Genomic DNA, 21,715 nt, shown 5'->3' with positions numbered 1-21,715 from the left:
AATGGTATGAAGCTTTGCATCTATATCTTTAGACTGTGAAGCTGACTCTGCATCCCAGAGAGCCTAACTCCCCTTACAAAGCATGATCTAAACAGCTCTTCCACTTACCAGCTCTTCATCTTTGAGAGATGTTCTGGTGGCCATTGCTGAGGTAATTCCGGCTTTCCGGGACTGAACCAGTGACTACAGAGAAACAAAGTTTGTTATTCACTGCCCATATCTAAAAATGCGATAGTACTACACACGCAGAGATGTGAGCAAGGGCACCCTGTCATGCCAGATATCAACTCAGCAGTCTAGTACATTAAAGTTGCTTTTCTAAGAGACACATCTCATATTTCCCATCTCAAAAGTCAGTGCATACTTTGAAGGACCTCCAATTTAATTTCATCTGCCCATAGGCAGTATCACTGCAGAAAATATTTATTTGTTTCTCTGGCAAGATCTGACAACGAAAACTGGGCTCACCTCTCCACTTCTATGCTCTGGTAGCAATGGTAACACTGTTATTGCTTAAGGTAATTATATAGGACTCTCTTCTATGTTTAACTTTTCTTGTGAACAAAATGAGGTTTTTGTCAGGTGTAAAACTTACTCAACACTGCAAAATACAACACTGAAAGAGACACAAATAGGATAAAGAACATAGTGGGTCAGGAGAACAGGTTTGAAATTGCTGGCGATCACATCCATTGGCCATCACTGAATACAATGAACAGCATTGTTGTTTCAAAACTGCCTCCTTCATGCCACAGCAATACTGCTTTGTAGCCCTGAGCAGCACAGGACCCTGTCTTTGCAGCTCCTAACACTGCCATACACAGATGACAGCAGAGAAGGCAATTAAAACCAATAACATCTAATTTGGAATCCTCAAATTCTATCAGAAATTTCCATTTACACTCTGATTTATGCTATCTGAAGACCAAAACAGTTCATTTCATCAGTGATGTAGCAGGACAGAGTATTTAATATGCAGGCACTACAGTGCCACAGGTTCAAAATTAAAAGCAAATAAGGGAAGGTAAAATATTTTTTGTTTCTGGTGAAGACTTCATGGGTAGTCTTTAGCTCCACTTACCATGGCCTACGGAGAGAGTGAATGAAAGCATTCAAAGGAAGCAACACAAGTTAATGCCATCATTGCATAGATTTAAAAGATGCAAGCAGTTAGTAGGACACACATTATGCTTCCCATGCATAAGCTGTCAGAGAGAATTGTACGCCTCTTGTCACAGGAACTACAGGATATGGAAACTTTGGTCTTTCAGCTGTTACAGCATTTCTCTCAACTAGGAATGTGCTCCACGTACTGAATACACAACCAACAGAAAGCCATTTGTCCCACAGAAGCCTTATTTCACTGTATCACAGAAACATATGAAGCTTGTCCTCATTACTTGTTTGATTCTTGTGCTTCCTCTTCAGAGCTTACTGGAAATACTGCAAATTACTTCAAAAAATTCAAGCCTATTATGTTCATTTATCTATCCTCTCAAATTCCAACCTTACTGTAAGTTGCCAGACCTCACATGGACATCGTAACTTTCCACAAAGTATGTGACTTTTAGAAAAATGTATTTAAATAAACCAGGCCTAAAATTAATCCAATTCTCAAAGTAGAATAAAAGCTAAAACGGATATGAAAAATATCTTAATTCTGCCAAATTAATGAAACACTGTATGAAAAAACACCTCATTCTCACTGAGATTTTTCTAACTCCCAAACTCTTGCTCTAAGAATTAATTTAACTAAGCAGAAAACTTACAACTTCTTCAAGTGACAATGAACATTACCACATGTCAAAAACTAAAGCTATTTGCACCACTGACTGTGTGGCAGAAGAAAAATCTCTTACCAAATCACTGACAAGTGGAATTGGCTTTTTTTTGCGTAGATCGGGCATGCTGTCAATGCCATAGAGACCACCTGCAGGCCTGGAGATTCAGGGGGGGAAAAAAGGATTAAAATCCTCAAATGCAACCAGAGATCGTAAACAGACACCAAAATGCTTCCTTAGATCATTAACCTCTTTGCTAATGTAACAGTTAATGAAGAAGAATCAGTTCACTTTAAACGCAACAAAACAATGCTGTTAACATGAGGACAAAAGAAGAAAGAAAAGAGGAAAAGAAAGATAAGAAAGACAAAGAAAGGAAAAGAAGAGGGTCATTTTCCCAGTCTCAGGACTCCGGGTCTCACTAACTGTAACATTAACTGTAACATAAGAGTAAACTGCTTATGCTTGCAGAGCATCCAGTGCTTCGCAGTGGCTGCAGTTGGCATGTGAAAGTAGGCTTGTTCCCCCACAGTTTCTGTGAGGCATGGATTTGGCAAAAATCCTTATTTACCAGCCGAACTAGCCATCTAGGGGAGTAGCTGATACATGGTTTACAGTCCTTCTTTACCTCATCTGTTCAATTTAATTCATTTAAATTTTTTTGGTTGGTTGTCTTTTTGGAGCATGGGGGAAATGTGTTACTGGATAAAGCAAAGTCAGCAAGAACTGAGATGATACTTCAGAAAGCGTATGTCTATAGCATACATATATAGTATAAATTAAGTATTTATCATTTTCATATGCAACCACATAGATGTTTCTGCCCTGTGTCAGTGGATAGGAGGGAGCATGTCAAAGTGGTCCAGCCCAGAGCCAGGACACTACTACCTGTCATCAGACTGAAGGCCAGAGCATATTCAGCCCTAGACCTCAAGCTCTATATAATTATTTGAGGAAAAATCTGACATCAGAGGAGAAAGGAGAAGACTATTTCAGTTTTTATAAAAGTGCCCATTCCTGCTACTCAGCAGTTGAAGTCATTAAGGCCTCTCACTATGGACAAGAGTTGCCATTTGCTGGCAGAAGTGGTGGGGAAGCAACAGGGCCACCAGCCAGCAACACTCAGAATCTGCAGAAACAAGACACAATAGTTTCATTAGTTCCTGATGAGAACAGACTGAATAACTGTATATGAATTGTGCTGTTCACTGGTAATATCACATAGATGTACACTTCTGCTTGAAGGCCTGATAACTTAGCTGAGAGTTGTTTAGCAACACAAACAGTATGTCTTCTGAGGTCTTCTGCTTGGCTACCAGTGCAAAGAAAACTATCCTCACACATCCATCTTCACTCTGCACCATGTTGGCACACATCTTTTTGCAGACAGGTGGTGAACTGGTCTCTGTAAAAGGGTTAGTGCCTTTAAACTGTGTATTTTTCTGATTTGATGTGCCACTGTTAGCCAAAAAGATTTAATACACCACTTCTACCAGAAAGGGTACTATGGGACTGCAACACTGCTTATCTAAAAGATGCACACGCACACCTTTTAAGAATGATCCAGGAAATTAAATTCCCACTGCAAATTTGTGTATGCCATGAAAATTGGTAGGCTGGTAAGACACAACAGGGAGCCTGTCTTCCGTGGGCATGCAGGATCTACTCACATCCCATTTCAATAAGGCCAAAAAGTCAAAAAGTCAACCCCTCCCCCCCCCAAAAAAAAAAAAAAAAAAACAACAGAAAAGACTAGGAAAAAACTAACAATGCCCAAATCTATGTAACAGCAGACCATGACAGGGTGGGGAAGAATTTTACCGCACAGCCTAGCACAAAGCTGTGTCAAAAGAGGGAAAGACATATATAAGTAACATGCCATGGTGCTGTAATGGTAGAACTGACTTTTCCGACTGGGCGTAGGAGGGTGACATGTCTGATCCATGGCTGAGCTGCCAGCTGCTGCCAGATGAATAAGTCTGGAGAGAAGGTGAGCAACGTGAACCTCATCTCTGCATGCAACAACATCAGGCTTATGCACACTGTGCATAGCTCTTTGTGCTCCTAAGAATGAACCAAACCTATTCACAGTCTGCTGTGCCACTCTGCTAGCAAAACGTGACAGCAGACACTGCAGCTGGGAATAGGAGACTAACTCAGGCATGAAAAAGCTGCAGATTTACAGCATTTCAGTTCATTTAAGCTACTGGAGTCTCTGGCAAAGAACAAAAAAGGGTCCTCTAGTTCTGGAAATCCCTACAGCAAGGCCACATGATGTTTTTACTAAAGGCTATCCTTGTTTCCAACATACAGTTACAGAAAAAAACTTTGCTCAAGTTACACTACAATAATCCCCTCTGTCCAAAAATAGAAAAATCTGACCCAAATCAGCAAATAATAAATATATGCATGAAAACTCAGTAGTCTTGCTGAGATCAAACAAGAGTTTTATCTGCTGTCCTACTGCTACAAAACACTCTCTGATATTAGCCATACTGTTCTGGAGTGAAACAGGTGTCAGAGATGACTATTTATACAATGTCAAGAATTCCAGAATTATCTAAATCACAATGCATTTAATTTAATGATAAGTTTCAGGTCAAAAATTTGGGTCAAATCACTGGAACGATGAAAGAATCCCAAAAATACAAAGGAAGAGAGTCTGTAAGAAGAAGAGATATGTAAGAAGAAGAGATATGACAAAACAGTCACAAATAAAAATCCAGAGTCAATGCCTATAACAGCATAGCTGGGAAATAACACTATTTTTTCTACAGGATTTCCAGAAGCATTTCTTGGGTTTTTTTTTCTAATTTAATTGAAAGGAAACTGTGATGCTGATGTTTCCTAGAGGAAAAGAGGAACACTAAAGTTCTATGGTTTATAAATTCAAGATAAGCCTAAAGAAGTTATTGTATTTGAGAAACATGCCTAGTTTGCTTGCTGCAAAATATTTACGCCTTTCTACCTGTAAAATAAGATAATCACTTATAAGACAGACTGGGAGAGAAGAATAATATTTGAAAGGTGCTTACATTTTCCACTGTGGAGAGGTATCCCAATATCTAGGTAGCCATATGCTCGGACAACCTGCTTTAGTTTGGTAATTATTTTTAAATAATTCAGCACCAATTTTTAATTTTTAAAATGACTTGATTTGTATTGTCAGCTTCCTTATACTCTGTTCTAGCACAATCTCTACCTTGCTTAAGAAAATCACAGTGTTTGCGCAGACAGAAATATTGATGGTGCTTCAAATATGTACACCATGGATTCATATGTAATAGGGTAACTCTGCCCTGCAAGTATATAGTATTTACATCATTACTATGTGGTGTTATATTGGGGACTGAATAGCATCTCTGTGTGAGAACATGATTTGCACTACTAAATAAAATATATAGATATGAGACGTTACAGACAGAAAATGTTCCTTAATACCAAATGTACTTTTATTTTTAAAAGCTCTAGTTCCAAAACCAGTGGTTACAAGCTAGAAGATTGTCTTGCATTATTCTAAAACTGCAGATAGTTTGAAGCATGTATTCATCATTTAATATTACCTTTATCATACAGATGCTTACAATAAATCTTGAAAATCTAAGGGAGGAAAGATTGCGATGACAGATGATTACCTCCCTCAAAGGACAGTACTTCTTCAACCTTCTTATAAAAGAAGAACTCTGAGCTTAAGTGCTTTAATGTATGCTGTGACTAATTAAGCCAGAGTATGTCTTACGGTAGAATTAATGGTTTGCCACCCATCTTTTCTGGATATCTCTTGCATGCAGGGACACAGTGAATAAGCCAAACTTTTGTCAAAACTATATTAGCTCATTTATTTCATTAAATCACACACAGAAGACTAGAGCAAATGTGGTCTGACAAAACTAGAACTGATAAAACTAATGTTAAGTATCTCAGGACTGCAGTTATACTCTTCTGTCAGGATAGTAATAATTTTTGTGAGAATAAACCAGTAAATTCAGAGCACTGGCTCCCTGTTAAAGCAGGAGAAGCTGCTGTTTATGGTTAGAATAAATCACTGTCTCCTGCTCCTGCTAATTGCCTGTTCTCCAGCAAAATCTTGGGCTTCTTAAGAAAGCATGGGGTTGCTAGGCAGCTCCAGCCATCTGCAGGTGTGGAGGAAGCTTTGTGGGAATACCAGCATTACAGAACAACGATTCCAAAACCAGAAAACCGTATAATGAAGCCTCTGGTTTAACTTGCATTTTATTAGGAAAGCTTACTTCAGTAGTACAAGAATTAACTTGTACATGTAGCAAGCCAAGCTCTTGCTGAGATATCAGGACAAATCTGCTGCTACATCAGCTCCTAATGAGTGCACCACCACCAAAGCGTATCACTCTAATCACACACAATGCACATAGCCCAGCAGCTTAAAAAATATGTTGCTCTTTCCTTCCATGGAGGATGCTAGGGAAGCTACCATGCTGGCACCTATTATGCAGATTATCATGCTGAAATTACATGCAATCAAAATTTGTCTGCTTCATTTGCTGCGACTACTGTGTTGCAGAAAGAACATTATCTCTCACTCTCACCTGTTTGAAAGAGGCATGATGATCACTGTTTTTAAAAATGGCAGGCTACAATCACTCCAAAGCTACTCCAGTTTTGCAGATTTGACAGATTTTGCTACAACAACTATAGAAATAAATGCAAAGACAGAAGACTTTCCCAAAGCTACTTTTTGGGTATTATTATTATTTTTTTTTCTTTCCCTAAAACCAAAAGACACAGCAGCTTTCCTGAGCTACACTTTCCGGAATCAGTCACAGTTACAATGACTATAGTGTTCAGCATGCACTGTTTAGTACTGTTGCCATAAGCATTTGCCCCCATCATACTAGAAACCACACATGGCATCTAAAACCATAACCACAAATCTCTTGAAGAGCTGAACAGCCCACCTCAAGAGGAAACTGGAACATACAGAGGCAGTCCGGCCCTGAGTGAGGCATGGCTATCTGATTATCTTTGAAAATGGCTATTAAAAGCATTACAAGTGCTGCTTCTGCCTAAATCAAACTGTAACTGTAAACAAAGAGAAACATGGACTCAGTATAGCACTTACCCTCCTTTAAGCCAGGGTGGTTTTGAGGGATCAGCCTCATCTTGACCCTTAAATGGGGGAAGGCAAAAATACAATTTTAAATTAGTTTCTCAAAACACCAGAAAAAATGTTCAGATTATATGCTGAGAAAAGGATAACAGACCACACTGCATGCGGCAAATGCACTCCGACAGTCATTCAAGCACCTCCAATGGTCATATGGACACAGCCAGAACCAGAAGAGCCTGTTCAGTGCACCTCCTCTTCCAAAAGGGAGCCTTGAACACCGTCTCTTTATTTTTATTTTATTTTTATTTTTTAAATCCAACAAAAGCATGAGTTATTGTAGATCTCCTGTTACTACAGGTCACCACTTACACAAACATGGTCATAATGAGGACACAGTAAACACCTTTACAAAATGCACAAATGATAGAGCAGCGTATTTTCTGCAAGCATTTATGGGCTTGGTTCATGCTCAAATCTAAAGACTTCTCAGACCACTAAGCCAGACAGTTCCATTACTGCTCCACTCATTTAAATGCAGTTATTTAATTTCCAGCAACTGACAGGCAAGAGCCATCACTTGCAAGATGGCTGCAGGCGAACTGTGATCTCCTGGTATGATGAAAGCCACCACATGCAGCAACATGAAGATGCACATTCATGAATTCAAACCATGTTCCTATGTTCTCATAGAAGTGTATTTATAGAGCTTTCTTTGAAAATCTTTTCGTTTCTTTGAAAATCTTCAGTAGACCAATTAAAGCAGAGCAGTGCTCAAACATTTACAACATAACTGGAGCAACGGAGTTTGCTGCATAAGGGGAAGGCGGTCTACCTGTAACTGGAAGCATCTATGATCCAGCTTACAGCTCATATATTCCGCACTTCGTGGCAAAAAAATAAAAATTAAAGAAAAAAAAGCTGATTTCCAGCAGCCAAACAGGATTAAACAAGACACTAATATCTAACAGTCCAACCTTAGATAATCACATCTGTCAAGAGCCTGCAATGTGAACACAGTGGAAAACAAAGTAGTTACAGGACACAGCCTGAGAATCATCACAGTGTAAAGGAATATCTGTCAGGAAATAAACTGTACTTATATAGAAGATAAAAGAACCCAGTTCTAAAACAAAGATTCATTTTTTTGTCCTATGCTTTGGGTGAGCTGTGTAACTTCACGTTGTTAAGAGGTGTCAGATGAGGATTCCCAATAAGAGCAGAAATAAACAAGAAAAACAAGTTTCTGTTTGAGGTCTCAACTTGTACATCATCAAAAGCCCAAACTCCATATTCATTACTCCTAGAACTCCAAGTCTAGGCAGATCTGAAGGATACATATTTTTATGTATTTTAAGCATGCACAAACAACATGACATTATCTATAATTCAATGTGCTCTCCAGCTGTCCCTTGTGATTGCAAGGCTGGCAGAGTCAGCAGGAGCTCGAACTCATGGTCCAAGCACTGGGGCAAATTGCTCCTGCACCCAGAGCTGTGCACCAGGCTTCTGCAGGAAATAGTGTGCCCCACATTTGTCCAAGCTGTGCTCTCAAAACTTGGAACCTACATTTCCCATGGAGGGATTTGGCTCAGTTGTAGGTTGGAAGACTGGGTTTCATGAAGAAAACATGATCAGATCCTTCAGAACACATAGGGCAGACATTCTTAATTTTGCCTTTGAACATTTGGAAGAGCTGTAACTAGAAAACAATTGTAAAATGGAGCAGAGCTTTACAATGGACAGAGCTTGACAATGGTGTTCAGCTGAAGCAGGTCCTGAATGACTGAGAATGGTAAACACTCTAGAAATGCACACTGGCAAAAGGAATTAGAGTTAACAGGGGTTTTCAGTTTATATGAGAAATTCTAAGTAGACAAATTAATAGACCATAAATAGTAAAGGCAATATTGCAGCTTTGAGACCACAAGAGTACCAAGAACTCTTTTCTGCTTTAAAAAAAAAAAAAAAAAAAAAAAAAAAAAGGTCCAGGGAAGGCTTTGTTATCTGAGAAATAATCATTTCCTACAGGCAGCTGAGAGTCAGCAGAGAATGGCAGAGCCCACAGACGTGGTGAAGGGCAGAAAGCGTGGTCAGCAAACAAACCTCCATTCCCCAGATTTTGATAAATGCAACATAAAAATTGATGGGAGTCCACATAAATTGCACTTCTGTTCATTTATCTTCATTACTTTTGCCAAGTGTTTTAAACATTTAAATAGAAAGGAAATGAGAAAAGGAAGAAGATTAAAAACCACCCAGGTAAAACAGTAAAAAACACATAAGAAGATTTTAGTAAGTGATAATACTGATGCGGGGACAAATTAGGTGGTGGTTGTGTGGAAACAGGAATTACCCCCAAGTGAAAACAAAGTAAAGAGGTTAATTTGCATCAGGCAGCACTCTTCCTGAGCAAACACCAGAGAATCAGCACCTGGCAGCTACCAAACAAGGGCTGATGCCTTAAGGCTGGAGAAAAGTCAGTGCAGTTAAGCTGTGGGGGAAGGAAGGAAACATGAGCCAAGCTAGCCTGGGCTCATTATTGGCCTCAACAGCTTGAAAGGCTTCAGAGCAAACACGAAGGAAAGAATGGAGACAAACAGAAAACAGGATAAAGTGTTTTACTGCGTACTAGATTTTGAAAACATCAGTTTTTGTTTGAAAAAGCATTTTAATTTAAACTGTACAAAGAATTACCAAACAAATTTTCATTTCAACAAAAATGCTCTGATGTGATGACGTGACATTAATAAGGCTGGATAAGCTGAACAGGAGAAGGGGAGTTTTAATGTGGGTAAATAAGCAGCTAGCTGAGCCAGCCATGGACAACACAAGAGCGAAGCTGGTGGGTGTAAGAAGGATCTGCTGATGATAAACATGGGAGAATTATCAATACAGAACAGAAGTCAGATCCTGATGGAAAAAAAAACCTGATGATGCTGAAGATTGCAACAACAGAGGATTAAACGAAGAAGAAATAGTAAGGTCAGAGTCCTAAAAAACTGCTTTCAAGCAGATTCTCAGTGCAAGAAAAGCAGGTAATAGCAGACCTGAGTCATAGTCATCACACTATAGCCATGAGCCACTATGATACAGCCGCCATGTAAGGAGAGAGCATCATCTACAGATGACATCCACTGAAATGTCTCCATAGAAATAAAAGCATAAATATCACTATACAGTTCTGGAAAGGCTCCTCCAGAAGGGCATGAAGAATCTTATTCTGTACCACAGTAAAAAGAATCCACATAGAAAAATGGTAAAACCAGCATGAGGGTGCAAAGACAGTGCCGTAAGAAGACTAGGGCAGACATCTTACTCTAAAATTTATTCATTAGAGGGTAACGTATACAGCACAGAAGAAGAACTGAAGCTAAATATAAATGGAAGATAAAAGTCAGGCGTCTAACCATGACAGTTCTGTAGTTAGCCTTTCAAAAAGAGATGTAGACACCAAATCCAAGCAGTTTTAAAGAAAGAAGTGAGGTTGTGCACATATGAGGTAATAACCATACTGCATATTGCCAAAGGGCACTTAGAAGTTCTCTACAGTCCCCTATAGCAGTGACATATATTGAAGAACCGGAGGACGCGTTACCTACAGGTGTTAGGATCCAGATAAACAAGCACCTCCAGGAGCGCCAGTTAAACAAACACATTCATAGTTTATACCCTTGTTGTGGGCAGGAACATTTAATGAATTCCTCTTTGTGTGAAGGAAAATGGCAATGTAGGTCAGGTGGAATTGCTGCCACTAGGGAGATTCCCATCCTCCAAAGGCGACACTTGTCCAGCACAGAGGAGGGCTCCAGGAGCTGCTCTAGGTCTTTTTGCCAGCCACAGGTCTGCTCTAGTCTGCCCTGGGACAGAAGTTGGGCTTGCCAAGAACCTCAGCAAGCAGAGGAAACAATGGACAGATGCAAAGAACATCTGGAAACACTGTGTAAGTTTTTAACACTGCCCTTTTTAACAAATGGAAAGGCAATATCAGTATGTTTAACACCTGAACATCCACATGTCACAGACAAAGCTGTTTTTCATCTGGTGTCCACTTTTCCAGCTCTGTCACTTGATCTCTTTTTGAAAGCAGTATAGCCAATCTGAATTTCAACTACTTTTTTCCTTATCTCCTGTAGGTGCATAAAGAAGCACTGAAAAGACGTCAGCGGTAAACATAAAAGAAATAGTCCATCACCTCTCTATCCAGTTTTTCTATTTCTGATGCTGATGGATGATAATTTTACATCCACTGTCCAGCAAATGTTTTCAGCCTGTCACTCCAGTAATTAAGTATGCTAATTCATAACAAAAGGTGCTTCAATCCAGCTGCTGAAGGGTCTTCTCCAAGTAATTAAAGTCTCTTTCCAACCAAGAGCTGTTTACCACAATCAAATTTACGAATTTAAGACCGTAAATTAAAAAGCCAACAGACAAGATTATTTGAGTCACAGTATTCAGTCATAGAGAATACAATCTTCAGTAAGTCCTAAAAAGGCTCTCAGAATGAGTTCTTATTCAGGAAAAGCGGTAGATAAGATTGCAAGTAATCTGATAAGTTATTTAACAAAGTTGAAATATGTAAATCTTGCCATTTATCTCATATAAAGGAAGATGTTTCAGCAAGAGAACAAATTACTTCCGTGGGACAAAAAGCCTCGAAACAGAATCAGAGTGAAAATAAAATCACAAAGTCTTCCTTTTGGGAGAACATCCCCAGAACTGCTAGCAAACTCCCAGACCACACAGAAGTTAAAACTTGCAACTTTCCATCACATTCAAGTATTGTGCCCAGCACACTGTCCTCTTAGAAAAAGATGCTGAATATGGAAAGCTGGATTACTTCAACATAGTGACTTTGTATGTTTTTAAAATCATCTTAACTTGTTTTCCAATACCATGCTTGGTTATTGAAACTCAGTAAGTTCCTAAATTTAGCTGCAGATAAATCTGTATCAGGCTATTACAAGTAGCAACTGTTTCAATGTCTAAATTAAACTTCTAGTCATGCTTAATTAGATCCTTTCTTCAAGGGTATTAGCAGAATCAGACTGAGCTAAATCATCCCAATTAAAGCAGTCAGTCTTGTGGTTAAACGTCTTTATTGATTCAAGTGTGCTGCATTTTATGTGGATCCAAAGCTGCAACAAGCAAAAGGATTATTTTGAAATCACCATATTCAGCAACAGCATCGATTCAGAAAACAAATGAAGAGCCATGGAGGAAGCTTGTTCCACCTTATGAATATGCCAGTACCAGTTTCCCACACAAAAGATGAGCTGCCTAAAGGAGACTGCAATGTTTTTGCACAAAGCCAGAAGAGGACAGAACCTGACACCAATTCCAGATATCTCTGCAATTCCAAGAAAGCACTGATGGATAGACATTTGCCAGTAAAAACTAATCAAATCTCTTGATATGTAAGCCAATAAAGCTTAGAAATGACAATTCATCAAACTCAATGGATGGGATTTGCATGGAAGCCAAAAAGCCACACAGCGTTGGTCTACCCCGGGAAGGTAATTTATCCTGATTCATACAGCTGAGGGAGAGACAGAAGCACAGCAAACACCTAGCCCATGTTGTTTACGTTCAAGAGAATAAAAATGTAAACTGAGATTTCAACAGAGAGAAATTTCCCTACGTGAGATACAGCTGCAAACAGAAACAAGAGGTATGCAGCATTCAATGAAAAATTCTGTGGATCTTCCTAGGAGGAAAGAGTCCCCTGTTGCCCACAGACTGCCCATGATGAGCAGAGAGACAACAAGTCCATGACTGGAGAGGCGGTTTATAGCTATGTCTGATAATTAGATAGCTAATTATCTAGTATTAGCTGATAAGGCAGCTCATATCTAACTTTGAGCACTGCTCTGCTCATAGTGCAGCACAGAGCTCAAAAGGCACAGCATCCACAGCATACATCTCCCAGTACCCACAATCATGCTTAATTGTGGTATTACAGCCCACTACAGCACTTATGACTCTGATTGCTGCAAGTGCACCAAACGGTTGGAGATGGAATGAAATAATGCAACAGATTAAAAAAAAAAAAAAAAGGAGGAAATACTTGGTTCAAAGCAATTTCATACGGAGAGAGACTAGAAAATAAAAAGTAAGGCATTTGTATTTTGGTAATGGTGCCTCTGTACACCACATGCACTGCACAGAGCAGCAAAGGGAGATGACTCGAAGCATTTGTGTTTTCTCTTTGTACAAGGTCCTACACACTGAACAGACTCTTAGCCCGCAGTCAGTGTTAACATTTTCTCTGACAACCATAACATGCTAAACTCAATCCCAGGGCCTCAGCTGGAGCAATTGGTTACATGAAGACAAGGCATGCACACACAGGAATTTCAGAAAGAGATGCTGGTTAGAAGGGACAACATGTACAACCTGGAGTTCTCCTCTACCTCCTTCTGTGAAGAAAAAAAGAGAAGAAGGAGAGGAAGAAAAGTTAACAGATCAGATTTCTGCCATGAGCTCTTTAAAGCCATTTCAGAGAAAACATTAGCTGCAAATTGATACAACATCTGTGTAGCACAGAGTTTTGAGCTGCACTCACTCCTTGCGAGATTCAATAGTTAATCTCTAACAACTACTCTCAAATTAAACCACAATCAATTCCACCCATAACCGCACGTGCATTAGAACATATGGTTTTGAGAGCCAGTCTTTACGGAGTTACAGTTCTTGTTCAGTTAATAAAACTCAAGAATAATCTTAATGCAGAATTAGAGGTGCCATTTATCACACTTGAGAGGGAACCTGTATTTATTACAAAGTTGAACAGATTTGCTCCCCTCTTCCCTCTTGAGTACATCCACTATTTGCATTCGAAGCGTCCCCTTTCCTTCCCTCCTCGCCCCCCTGTACATTTTGCCCATTGCGAGGAAACCGGTAGCTCCCACAGAACACATTTTGCTTTTGCAAGATATTTTCTAGTTTTATAAATCTAGGCAATTCTCCCCTGAGAAAGAAAAAAGAAAAAAGCCAACCAGGAGCCTCCTACACTAAATCTCATGTTTATGGATAGGCAATTTCAGGGCTAGCAAAGTCATATGAGAGTCATGCTAAAACTTCCGGTACAAATGTGTTATCTCCTAAGTCTTCCAATTAGATAATTCCATATCTATACAGAAGATTCACATTACTCAGCTGGTAATGAAAGATGAGGGAGAAGGAATGCCTTCATGGCAAGAAAGGCCACTGAAACTGGTTTAAAAGCTAAAATAACTTTTCAAAGTCACTGCTTATATGGGTGTAATTACACACAAGCAATCACCAAGATAAGAAAACAGAGAAGCTATTTTAACTCAGTCACTAGGGAGAAATCAAATTACTTCAGCAAATGAAGTGCTGGATTGTAGTTGACATAAAAACTTTATTTTCCACCTGAAGAAGTGCCTGCATGGATTCTCAACAAGAGAAACTCTTTTCAGTGGTTTCCAGTCATGACAAGAGGTAATGGGAGCAAACTGGAACACAGGAGGTTCCTTCTGATCATCAGGAAACATTTCTGTGTTGTCTGGGTGATGGAGCACTGGCACAGCTTGCCCAGAGAGGATGTGGATACTCCTCCTTGCAGACCTTGAGAAGATAGCTGGACATGCTGCTGGGTATCCAGCTTGGGTGTCTCTGCTTCAGCAGGGACTGAAACATACAGACACAGGGGTCCTGCCAAACCCAGCTGTTCTGGGATTCTGTGAAAGCCCTTGGACCACCTTGCAAGCCTCTTGTTTGTGAGCTAACGGAGGAAAACATTCTCACACAGGCAGCAGTTCCACTTCTTTTCCCCACAAAGCCCTTCAAATCCAAGCCTCTTCTGACTTAGTCTTCTCAGTTGTCTCATTTCCAAAGGCAGATTCAGACTTCCCTCATTGTTGGCTTTTATCTCCTTTGTATTTGAACCAGATTCCTTCCTGTGGTCTCCTGAGCAACTGAAGTGTCTGAGTGCAGGAAAGCTGAACTTATCACACCCTTGGGTCTGCTGTGGTATAGTTGTGCTGAGCAGGGAAAACCCAACTTCAGTCCCTGGCTGGAAAAGACTGAGGACAGATGGAGTCCAACAGCTCAACTGTAGCAAGTCATCAGTGTGCACCTATAAACTACTCATGTTTTTAAGGCTTATTCGCTTAGTTCATTTCGAGTTGGTTTATCCACAAATAAACCCTTGACACAGATGGACCACTGCCAAACTTACTGGTCTTACAGCGCTAGAGCTTCTCAAATATAAGTCAAGCTTATTTCGAAACAAACTGAGTAATGAATCTTGCATTCACTTTGGGAAATATGGGATCATTTTGCCTCTGATAACATTTTCTTACAGGAGGTGTGCTCACAGCACCATCACCAGCAGCTACCTTGGTTAAACCCATTTAAACCACTTCATTTCTGAGCATTCATTGTTATTTCTGGGGGTTTGGTTGTGATTTCCTTGGCTGTTATTTTGTCATTGCTGTTTCACTTTGTTGTGTTGTGCTGCTTGTTTTTTTTATAAACCACCTTCACTTCATTTGCTTGATTTTTTTCCTCCAAGTCAAAATTTTGAAAATTTGCTCATATATTCAGAGGAACTTATTTTTTTCCTTGAAATTAAATGCAACTATCTACACGCATCTGCTAACTTCTAAATTGTTCTGATAATTTGCATCTGCGTACATCTATAAATAAGGCAAACCTTTATGCCAGTGCATCATCTCTGAGTCACCAGAACGCACAGACATACTAACACCTTCGAAGTTGTTATCTGCTCCTTTGATGCAGACTACTGCCAAGAGCATTTAATAAAATACCTTGAACTGAGCTTTCAAACAAGAACAAGTAATTTGGCAGTTCAGGATCAGAACCAGAAAGCCAGGAGGCAAAACTGGGTTTTTGGAGCACTTGACCCAGGAACTTAAAAACACATTAAAAAATATATATCTTTGAGTAAGGCATATACAGGCATCTGAAAGTGGGGAAAAAAAAAGAAAAAAAAAAGATACAATCACCTCATTCACTGCATTCTGAATATGGTGCTTTTTTCCAAGGGAAGAAACTAAGTGCTTGGTTTAAGCTTATTTTAGGTTGGGTTCAACAGCAACAGCAACAAATTAATATATAAATAAAATTGTTGCTTCATTTTCACAGAAAATGCTTGCCAAAACTGAAAGTCTGTATGATTAATTTTGACCTGCTCTACAGCCCTTGGCAATACTGTCATCTCCTCTTCTTGCTCCGGCTCCTGCTAAGTGACGCCCCTGTACCTCCCCTTTTTTGCCCCCAGCTCCCCTGCCTTGCCTTGATGGTCAGGATGCTTTGTTTACTGGCATCCCTCCCAGGCCCCCTCCCAAGTACTCTCCTTTTCCTCATCATTTGATCAATTTTTTTCCTCACTACTCTTGATTTCTTTGGATTCCTCTGGTTTCTCTTCTGACACTGTTATTTCATCCTATACCTACTGCTGCAACTTTAGCTGTCGTGCCTACCATATACACATACTTCTACTAGAAAGCTACCAAAATATCAGTTCTTTTGATGCGTTATTATAGAGGAAGATGGAACAGGAGAGACTTAGGACGCCCATCTGTGCTGAAGCCAGATTTAAGAAACCAAAGTCCAGATGTGATCTTCTTCACTATTTTGGCTATCTTGTGAACATGCCTGTAATGCTCAAACAGCAGAGATGAACAGCTCTCTCACAGGCAGTGATGCCTCAGAAATAAGTTATTTTAGTATTCTGTTGCAGTGTGGCAAAAGCTAACCCAAACTGCTGCCTGTTCCCCAGGTCTTAAAACCAGAACTTATGTTCAGGATCTAAGTGCTAGGAAACACTACCAAAAATAAGGGGGGGAATACAGATTTCTAAATGGACCTTCATTTTCAAAAAACAAACAGACAAACTGAGAAGGTCGCTAGTGCAAAAGTCAAATACAGACTGACAGATCTCTTCCCCACCAAAGGCACAGTCACTGGAAAAAAAATACTTAGGGTGAGACAACTTTCACTGATTATTCTGAGAAGCTTTCATGATTGCAAGGAGAAAACTGAATAAAATATGGGATGCAGGGAGGATGGAAATAAGGAAAATTTCAAGCTGTAGCTCCACTTTATGTCAGACATGAAGCCATCAGCTCTCTTTTCTTAACTCTGCAGCGATTTGGACAGAGATGTCACTGAGAAAGTTGTCTTACTGCCAGGAGAGGGAGTGGGTAGGTGGACCTACGTTCCGTTAGATTTGGTTTTACCAAACCAAGGCCTGTCGAAATACAGTCCATTAGATCATTTCAGTCATTTCCATCCCTTGTGTCTTCAGGAACTGGTTAACCAGAATAGCTCTACTGCTGTATCAGCTCATACCTGTTGTGGTCAAGCATTTCTTTATCTGTGCTGGCAGTAAGGTATTTAGCTTCAGATGGAATATAACTCATCTCATGGACAAATTAAAGAAACAGCATCAAATACAGGTCTTGATTTTTATTTTTATTTTTTTGAAGTTTCTACTAGGATAACATATAGCAGAGATTTAACACTGAGAACTCCCACTTTGTGGTGGAGCCACTTGAAGTCTGGAACCACTCAACTCCTAAAACTGCACATCCAGCTACTTTTAGCTCAGATGCACACTTAGTTACCACATCTTAACTAACATATTTAACAAGGAACCAAGTCACGAATTATGATGAAAAACCCTAGCACCTGTTATTCTGAAGATGCACTGCAATTTTTCCTTCCTCCCCCTCTCTCTCTCTCTAAAATAAATAAATAAATAAATAAATTGAAGCTTACTAATTTGCATTCCAGTCTGTTGTACAATCAATTTCAGGGTGGGTTGTTTTTTTTTTTTTTTTTTTTGTTACTGTTAAAACTGTTGTATAGTGCATGCACTTGCCCTCATAATTGTCTCCTAATTTCTACAGTTGTTCTAATAAATGGTCCACCAACAGAGTGAGACGTTGGTTACTGACTACACAAATACCAGATATGGACATCTCCTCAAAAACTTTTTTGTTTACCTGAGTTTGTCTCCTCAGTAGAAATCCAGTTTCCTTCCTGTGCTAATTCTTTTATGAGTCTCCTACGCATTTGTCTCTTTTCCCTCAGTACATTTTTGAAATTGTTGATGCATTTGTTCAGGTAGATGGTCTCTGCACACACCTTCTCAAGGCTCATGGGTCTGCACTCTTTGTTTTGCTCAGGTAGAGAGTTCACATCTACTCCACTTTCATCAGGAGGTGAGTGCTGCCCAAGAGGAATTTCACAGTCAGATGCTGGCATCAAATGTGAAACAGGAGGCTCGTATGGAACAGAGGAAAGACTGGAAGGAAGAAATTGCATCTGAGCAGATGCTTCGCTATTGGCAGTTGTGTTCGCTTGGCTCTCGGAGGACTGGCTGGGAGGGGTTTCTGCAAAGTTGTCAGAGCTGCCACACATACCTGAACTGGTCAGCATGAGTGTATTGTCATCATCCATCTGTAAGCCACTATCATTTTCCAGAAGCATTTCAGAATCACTTGTCTCCAGTTTGTGAAACACCACTTGCAGAGCAGACCTGAAGTGATTAATGGCTTTCCCAAGCTTATTAGTGTAAAACTTCATGTCTACAAGATCGATGTTATCCCGGGAATGATCAAGAAAATACTGAGAATTTTCCAGGACGTCCCTGAAGACCTGATCAGTTGGATCTTGATCATTCAGGTCCATTTGGATCATATCTTTCAAGCTGTCACTGCTATCAGCCAGTTCATCTGTTGTACAATCATAGCTAATGGTTGTCACTCCACTAGAAACATCTTCTCTTTGAGTATCAACTTTCTCCACACTGGTACATTTGTATGGGGTATCGCAGTCTATTTCAATTCTTTCTGCAGTTATCCTCTCATCTTTACCTAGAAGAGAAGACCCATTCTCAGTGCCACTCTCAGCATCAAGCTTGTGTTCATCTCCACTGCTTGAAGCACACATCTGATTTGCATGATCCAAAGATTTAGATGAGCAGCAATAATTTCCATCGCTTGGTTTGGCCAAACTGGTCATCTGAGGAGGGCTTTTTGGAGTTTCATGAAGAGCCTTATGAAAGTCACTCTCATAAGAAGGCAGCCCACTGCAGCTTATTGTTTGTGCTTCCTTCTCAGCTTCAGATACTGAGTTGCTTTTCTTAGTCAAAGTTGACTTCTGCACAGAATCAAATCTCTCCCCTGCACACTGTGTTTTCCTACTTGTGCTTTTATTCTTAACCTGGCATGAGTCAGTCCGAAGGTGCTCAGCTGCATCAGCTCTCTGAGATGCATCAAAACTCACTGAGTTGCAATTATTTTTCTTCAAGCCAGACTGCAAAGAGACTGAATCTGCTTTGTGGCCTCTCTGGCCACTTTGCCTCCTTTGCTCTTCACTGGTAGTGATCCGGACCCCTGAGCTCTGCAGAATAATAGACTTCTGTAAAATAAAGTCTCTCTGTTCACAACTGACAAGTTTCACGACTGCTGGTCTTGGTGTTAATGACTTGCCTGTACCAATATCTGATCTATAAGCATCTTTTATATACTTACTGCACTGGATACCATTGAAACAGTGATACTCAGATAAGAAGCTGCAGATAAGTTCTACTGTGTTTTCACCATCTTTTTCTGGAATCCCATAAAAATATAACACTGGTTCTTCCTTGTGCACCTCCTTATTTGGCTCCCGAGCGTGCGTACCTGAAGTTTTGGCAGTGGAACCACTTTGCAGGCCTTCTATCTCACTCAGGACAGTATCCACACAGCTGGAGACTTCATCCACAGAGCCTTTTATCAAAGTGAGGTGTTGTCGGAGTTCTGCAATCTCTGTTTGGATGCGACTTATTCCCTGAAGTTCTTTAACAATATAATCAACCACATCCGCTGAGTGATCTCTTGATTGCCGTCTGTGACTCTTGTATGCAGCAGGCTTTTCCTGGGGAAAGAACCCTTGCCTTTCAGCTATCTCTCTCCAGCTCGTTGTTATGCTCAGAGAAGAAAGGTCCTGCCCCTCAGATACTCTACTCTTTCTTTCAGAAGAGGTCTGTATCACACCAAAAGTAGAATTTCCCTCCACGTCCTTCTTGTTCTGCTGAATTGAGCACGGTATTTTCACATAGCCATCCCAGTTCAATTCCACCTCACCAACACACACTTCACTCACTCCCTTGGTATCATGTTGCCCATCCTGATGGAAGTCACCTCCAGCAGTGGAAAACTCAGTGCTTGCTGAACTCCTATTCATTCCACAAACAAACATGTCCGTTTCAATCTCTACTGGAGAGAGCTGGCAGTGGTGAGCATGATTTGGATTCTCATCTGCCTGGCCTTGAAGGAGCTTCTTCATTTTGTCCCGTAGAAACAGTTGGAGTCTTTGCTTCCGGAGTTGCTTCCTGGCCCACAGTTTTACAACAGGCTTTCTCTGCAGAAGTGCAATTTCATTTTCATGCTTTTTCAATCTACTTCTAGCAAACATCATCAGCAGCTGAACCTGTGTTTTTCATAGCGCTACAAGCCGCACAACCACACATCAATCCCTTCCCAATGCACAACTCACATCCAGTTTTTATTCTGTCACGAAGTAGCTAACAAAAAAGGGAAAAAAGATTACAATTTGGTTGAGATAGAAATAGCCAAAGTAACTTAAAAAGAGGAATTAAAAAAAAAAAGCATCCACATCAAAGCAGGCAGAAAGAGGATGTACTATTTAAAGCATACAGCCATCATCTTGGTTTTGGTTACCTGCCCAGATCAGGTCCTCCTCTGTAGAAATAATTGTTCCTAACTCTTTCTCCCTAAGAAAGTAAAAAGGAAAAGAGCAATTCTGTGTTCCTTTCCTAGTAGTGCCAGGTTTGCAACTTCTAGCAGGCCGAGCTTCTTGCAATGGTGGGCTATGTGACTGAATTACCCTGACAGTTATTAAAGATTCTATCAAGGCACTTTTCCTTTCAGTCTACAGTCTTCATCCTTTCTTCCTTCAAACCAAAGCAGAAATCAAGTTAAATTTGGCTCAGTACCAGCTATCTCATGAGAACTCCACAAAGCAATGCAAAGTGGCAAGAAGACTGCGTGACAGATTTTGAGTGTAAAACCGTTTTGCTATTTTAATATCTTTATCTTAATATTTTGCTACTAAACATGAGAAAAGAGAAAAAGAAAAAAGAAAAAACAACCTTAAAGCTTACAAGCTCCCAATCTAACCTGCAGTTAAATATGCCACACTCAGCATATGTACGAACAGGCTGAGCTGACAGCATGAAGATTCTGCACGTCACATCTACTCCAACCCTGAAGATTTTGCTATGGATCATTTTTTTTCCATTTAAATCTCCTCTGTAAGGAGCAAAGAATAAATACTATGTTACCTACTTAATTTTTTCAAACCTCTTCAACTGCTGTACCTACAAGGCAGTGCACTAAAAGCTTTTTCCTCCAGGAAGAAAGGCATACAGAGACCAAAACAGACAGCCCCCTTAAGCCAAGGTGACAAAAGAATGCCACTGCCTTTGACATACCATGGTGCATTCATTGTACACTCATTCTCATGCTCTTGTTTCATGGAAGTTCTACAATAGTTGCCTTTAATTTTCATTTTAATGATTACCTAGTTCTTAAGAAAATGTTTTTTAAATTCTGTAGCATATAGAACCATAACATATAACTTGCAGCCTACGTTCAATTTTGTGAAGTCCACCTATCTTGGTGCCAGGTTTACTGCTGCGTTGAAAGTACTAGAAAGAGTTTCTAGCCTTAGAACAGCTAAACCAACAACAAGGTCACAATTCAAATCCAGACATTTTTCTGCTGCTCCATTCTCACTGTTCTTTGAGGCTGGGTCTCCTAAGCATACTTTGCTACACTGGAGTCTTCTG

General features: G+C 40.0%; 2 protein-coding genes across 2 annotated transcripts in view; both read right to left on the bottom strand.

The window, feature by feature from the left end:
• Window positions 1–21,715, bottom strand: part of LOC136050882 (protein unc-13 homolog B-like) — a 179,898-nt gene that overhangs the window by 80,090 nt on the left and 78,093 nt on the right. The window contains exons 9-11 of the mRNA XM_065740061.1: window positions 6,880–6,926; window positions 1,860–1,938; window positions 109–183 (exon numbers count right to left, since the gene is read on the bottom strand). Of these exons, the coding sequence (XP_065596133.1) occupies window positions 109–183; window positions 1,860–1,938; window positions 6,880–6,926 (201 nt within the window). The remainder of the gene's footprint in view (window positions 1–108; window positions 184–1,859; window positions 1,939–6,879; window positions 6,927–21,715) is intronic.
• On the bottom strand, window positions 17,720–20,319 carry LOC136050917 (protein unc-13 homolog C-like). The gene has a single exon (XM_065740126.1). The coding sequence runs from the start codon at window positions 20,317–20,319 to the stop codon at window positions 17,842–17,844; it is 2,478 nt and encodes an 825-aa protein (XP_065596198.1). The 3' UTR covers window positions 17,720–17,841.

The sequence above is a fragment of the Cyrtonyx montezumae genome, unplaced genomic scaffold, assembly GCF_038088225.1.
Source record: "Cyrtonyx montezumae isolate F1298 unplaced genomic scaffold, pur_monq_1.0 scaffold_25, whole genome shotgun sequence".
Lineage (NCBI taxonomy): Eukaryota > Metazoa > Chordata > Aves > Galliformes > Odontophoridae > Cyrtonyx > Cyrtonyx montezumae.
This window is presented reverse-complemented; position numbering and strand designations above follow the sequence as displayed.

Excerpts from the sequence above, each read along its gene's own strand:
- LOC136050917 (XM_065740126.1), bottom strand. The coding sequence starts at position 20,319 with ATGTTTGCTAGAAGTAGATTGAAAAAGCATGAAAATGAAATTGCACTT.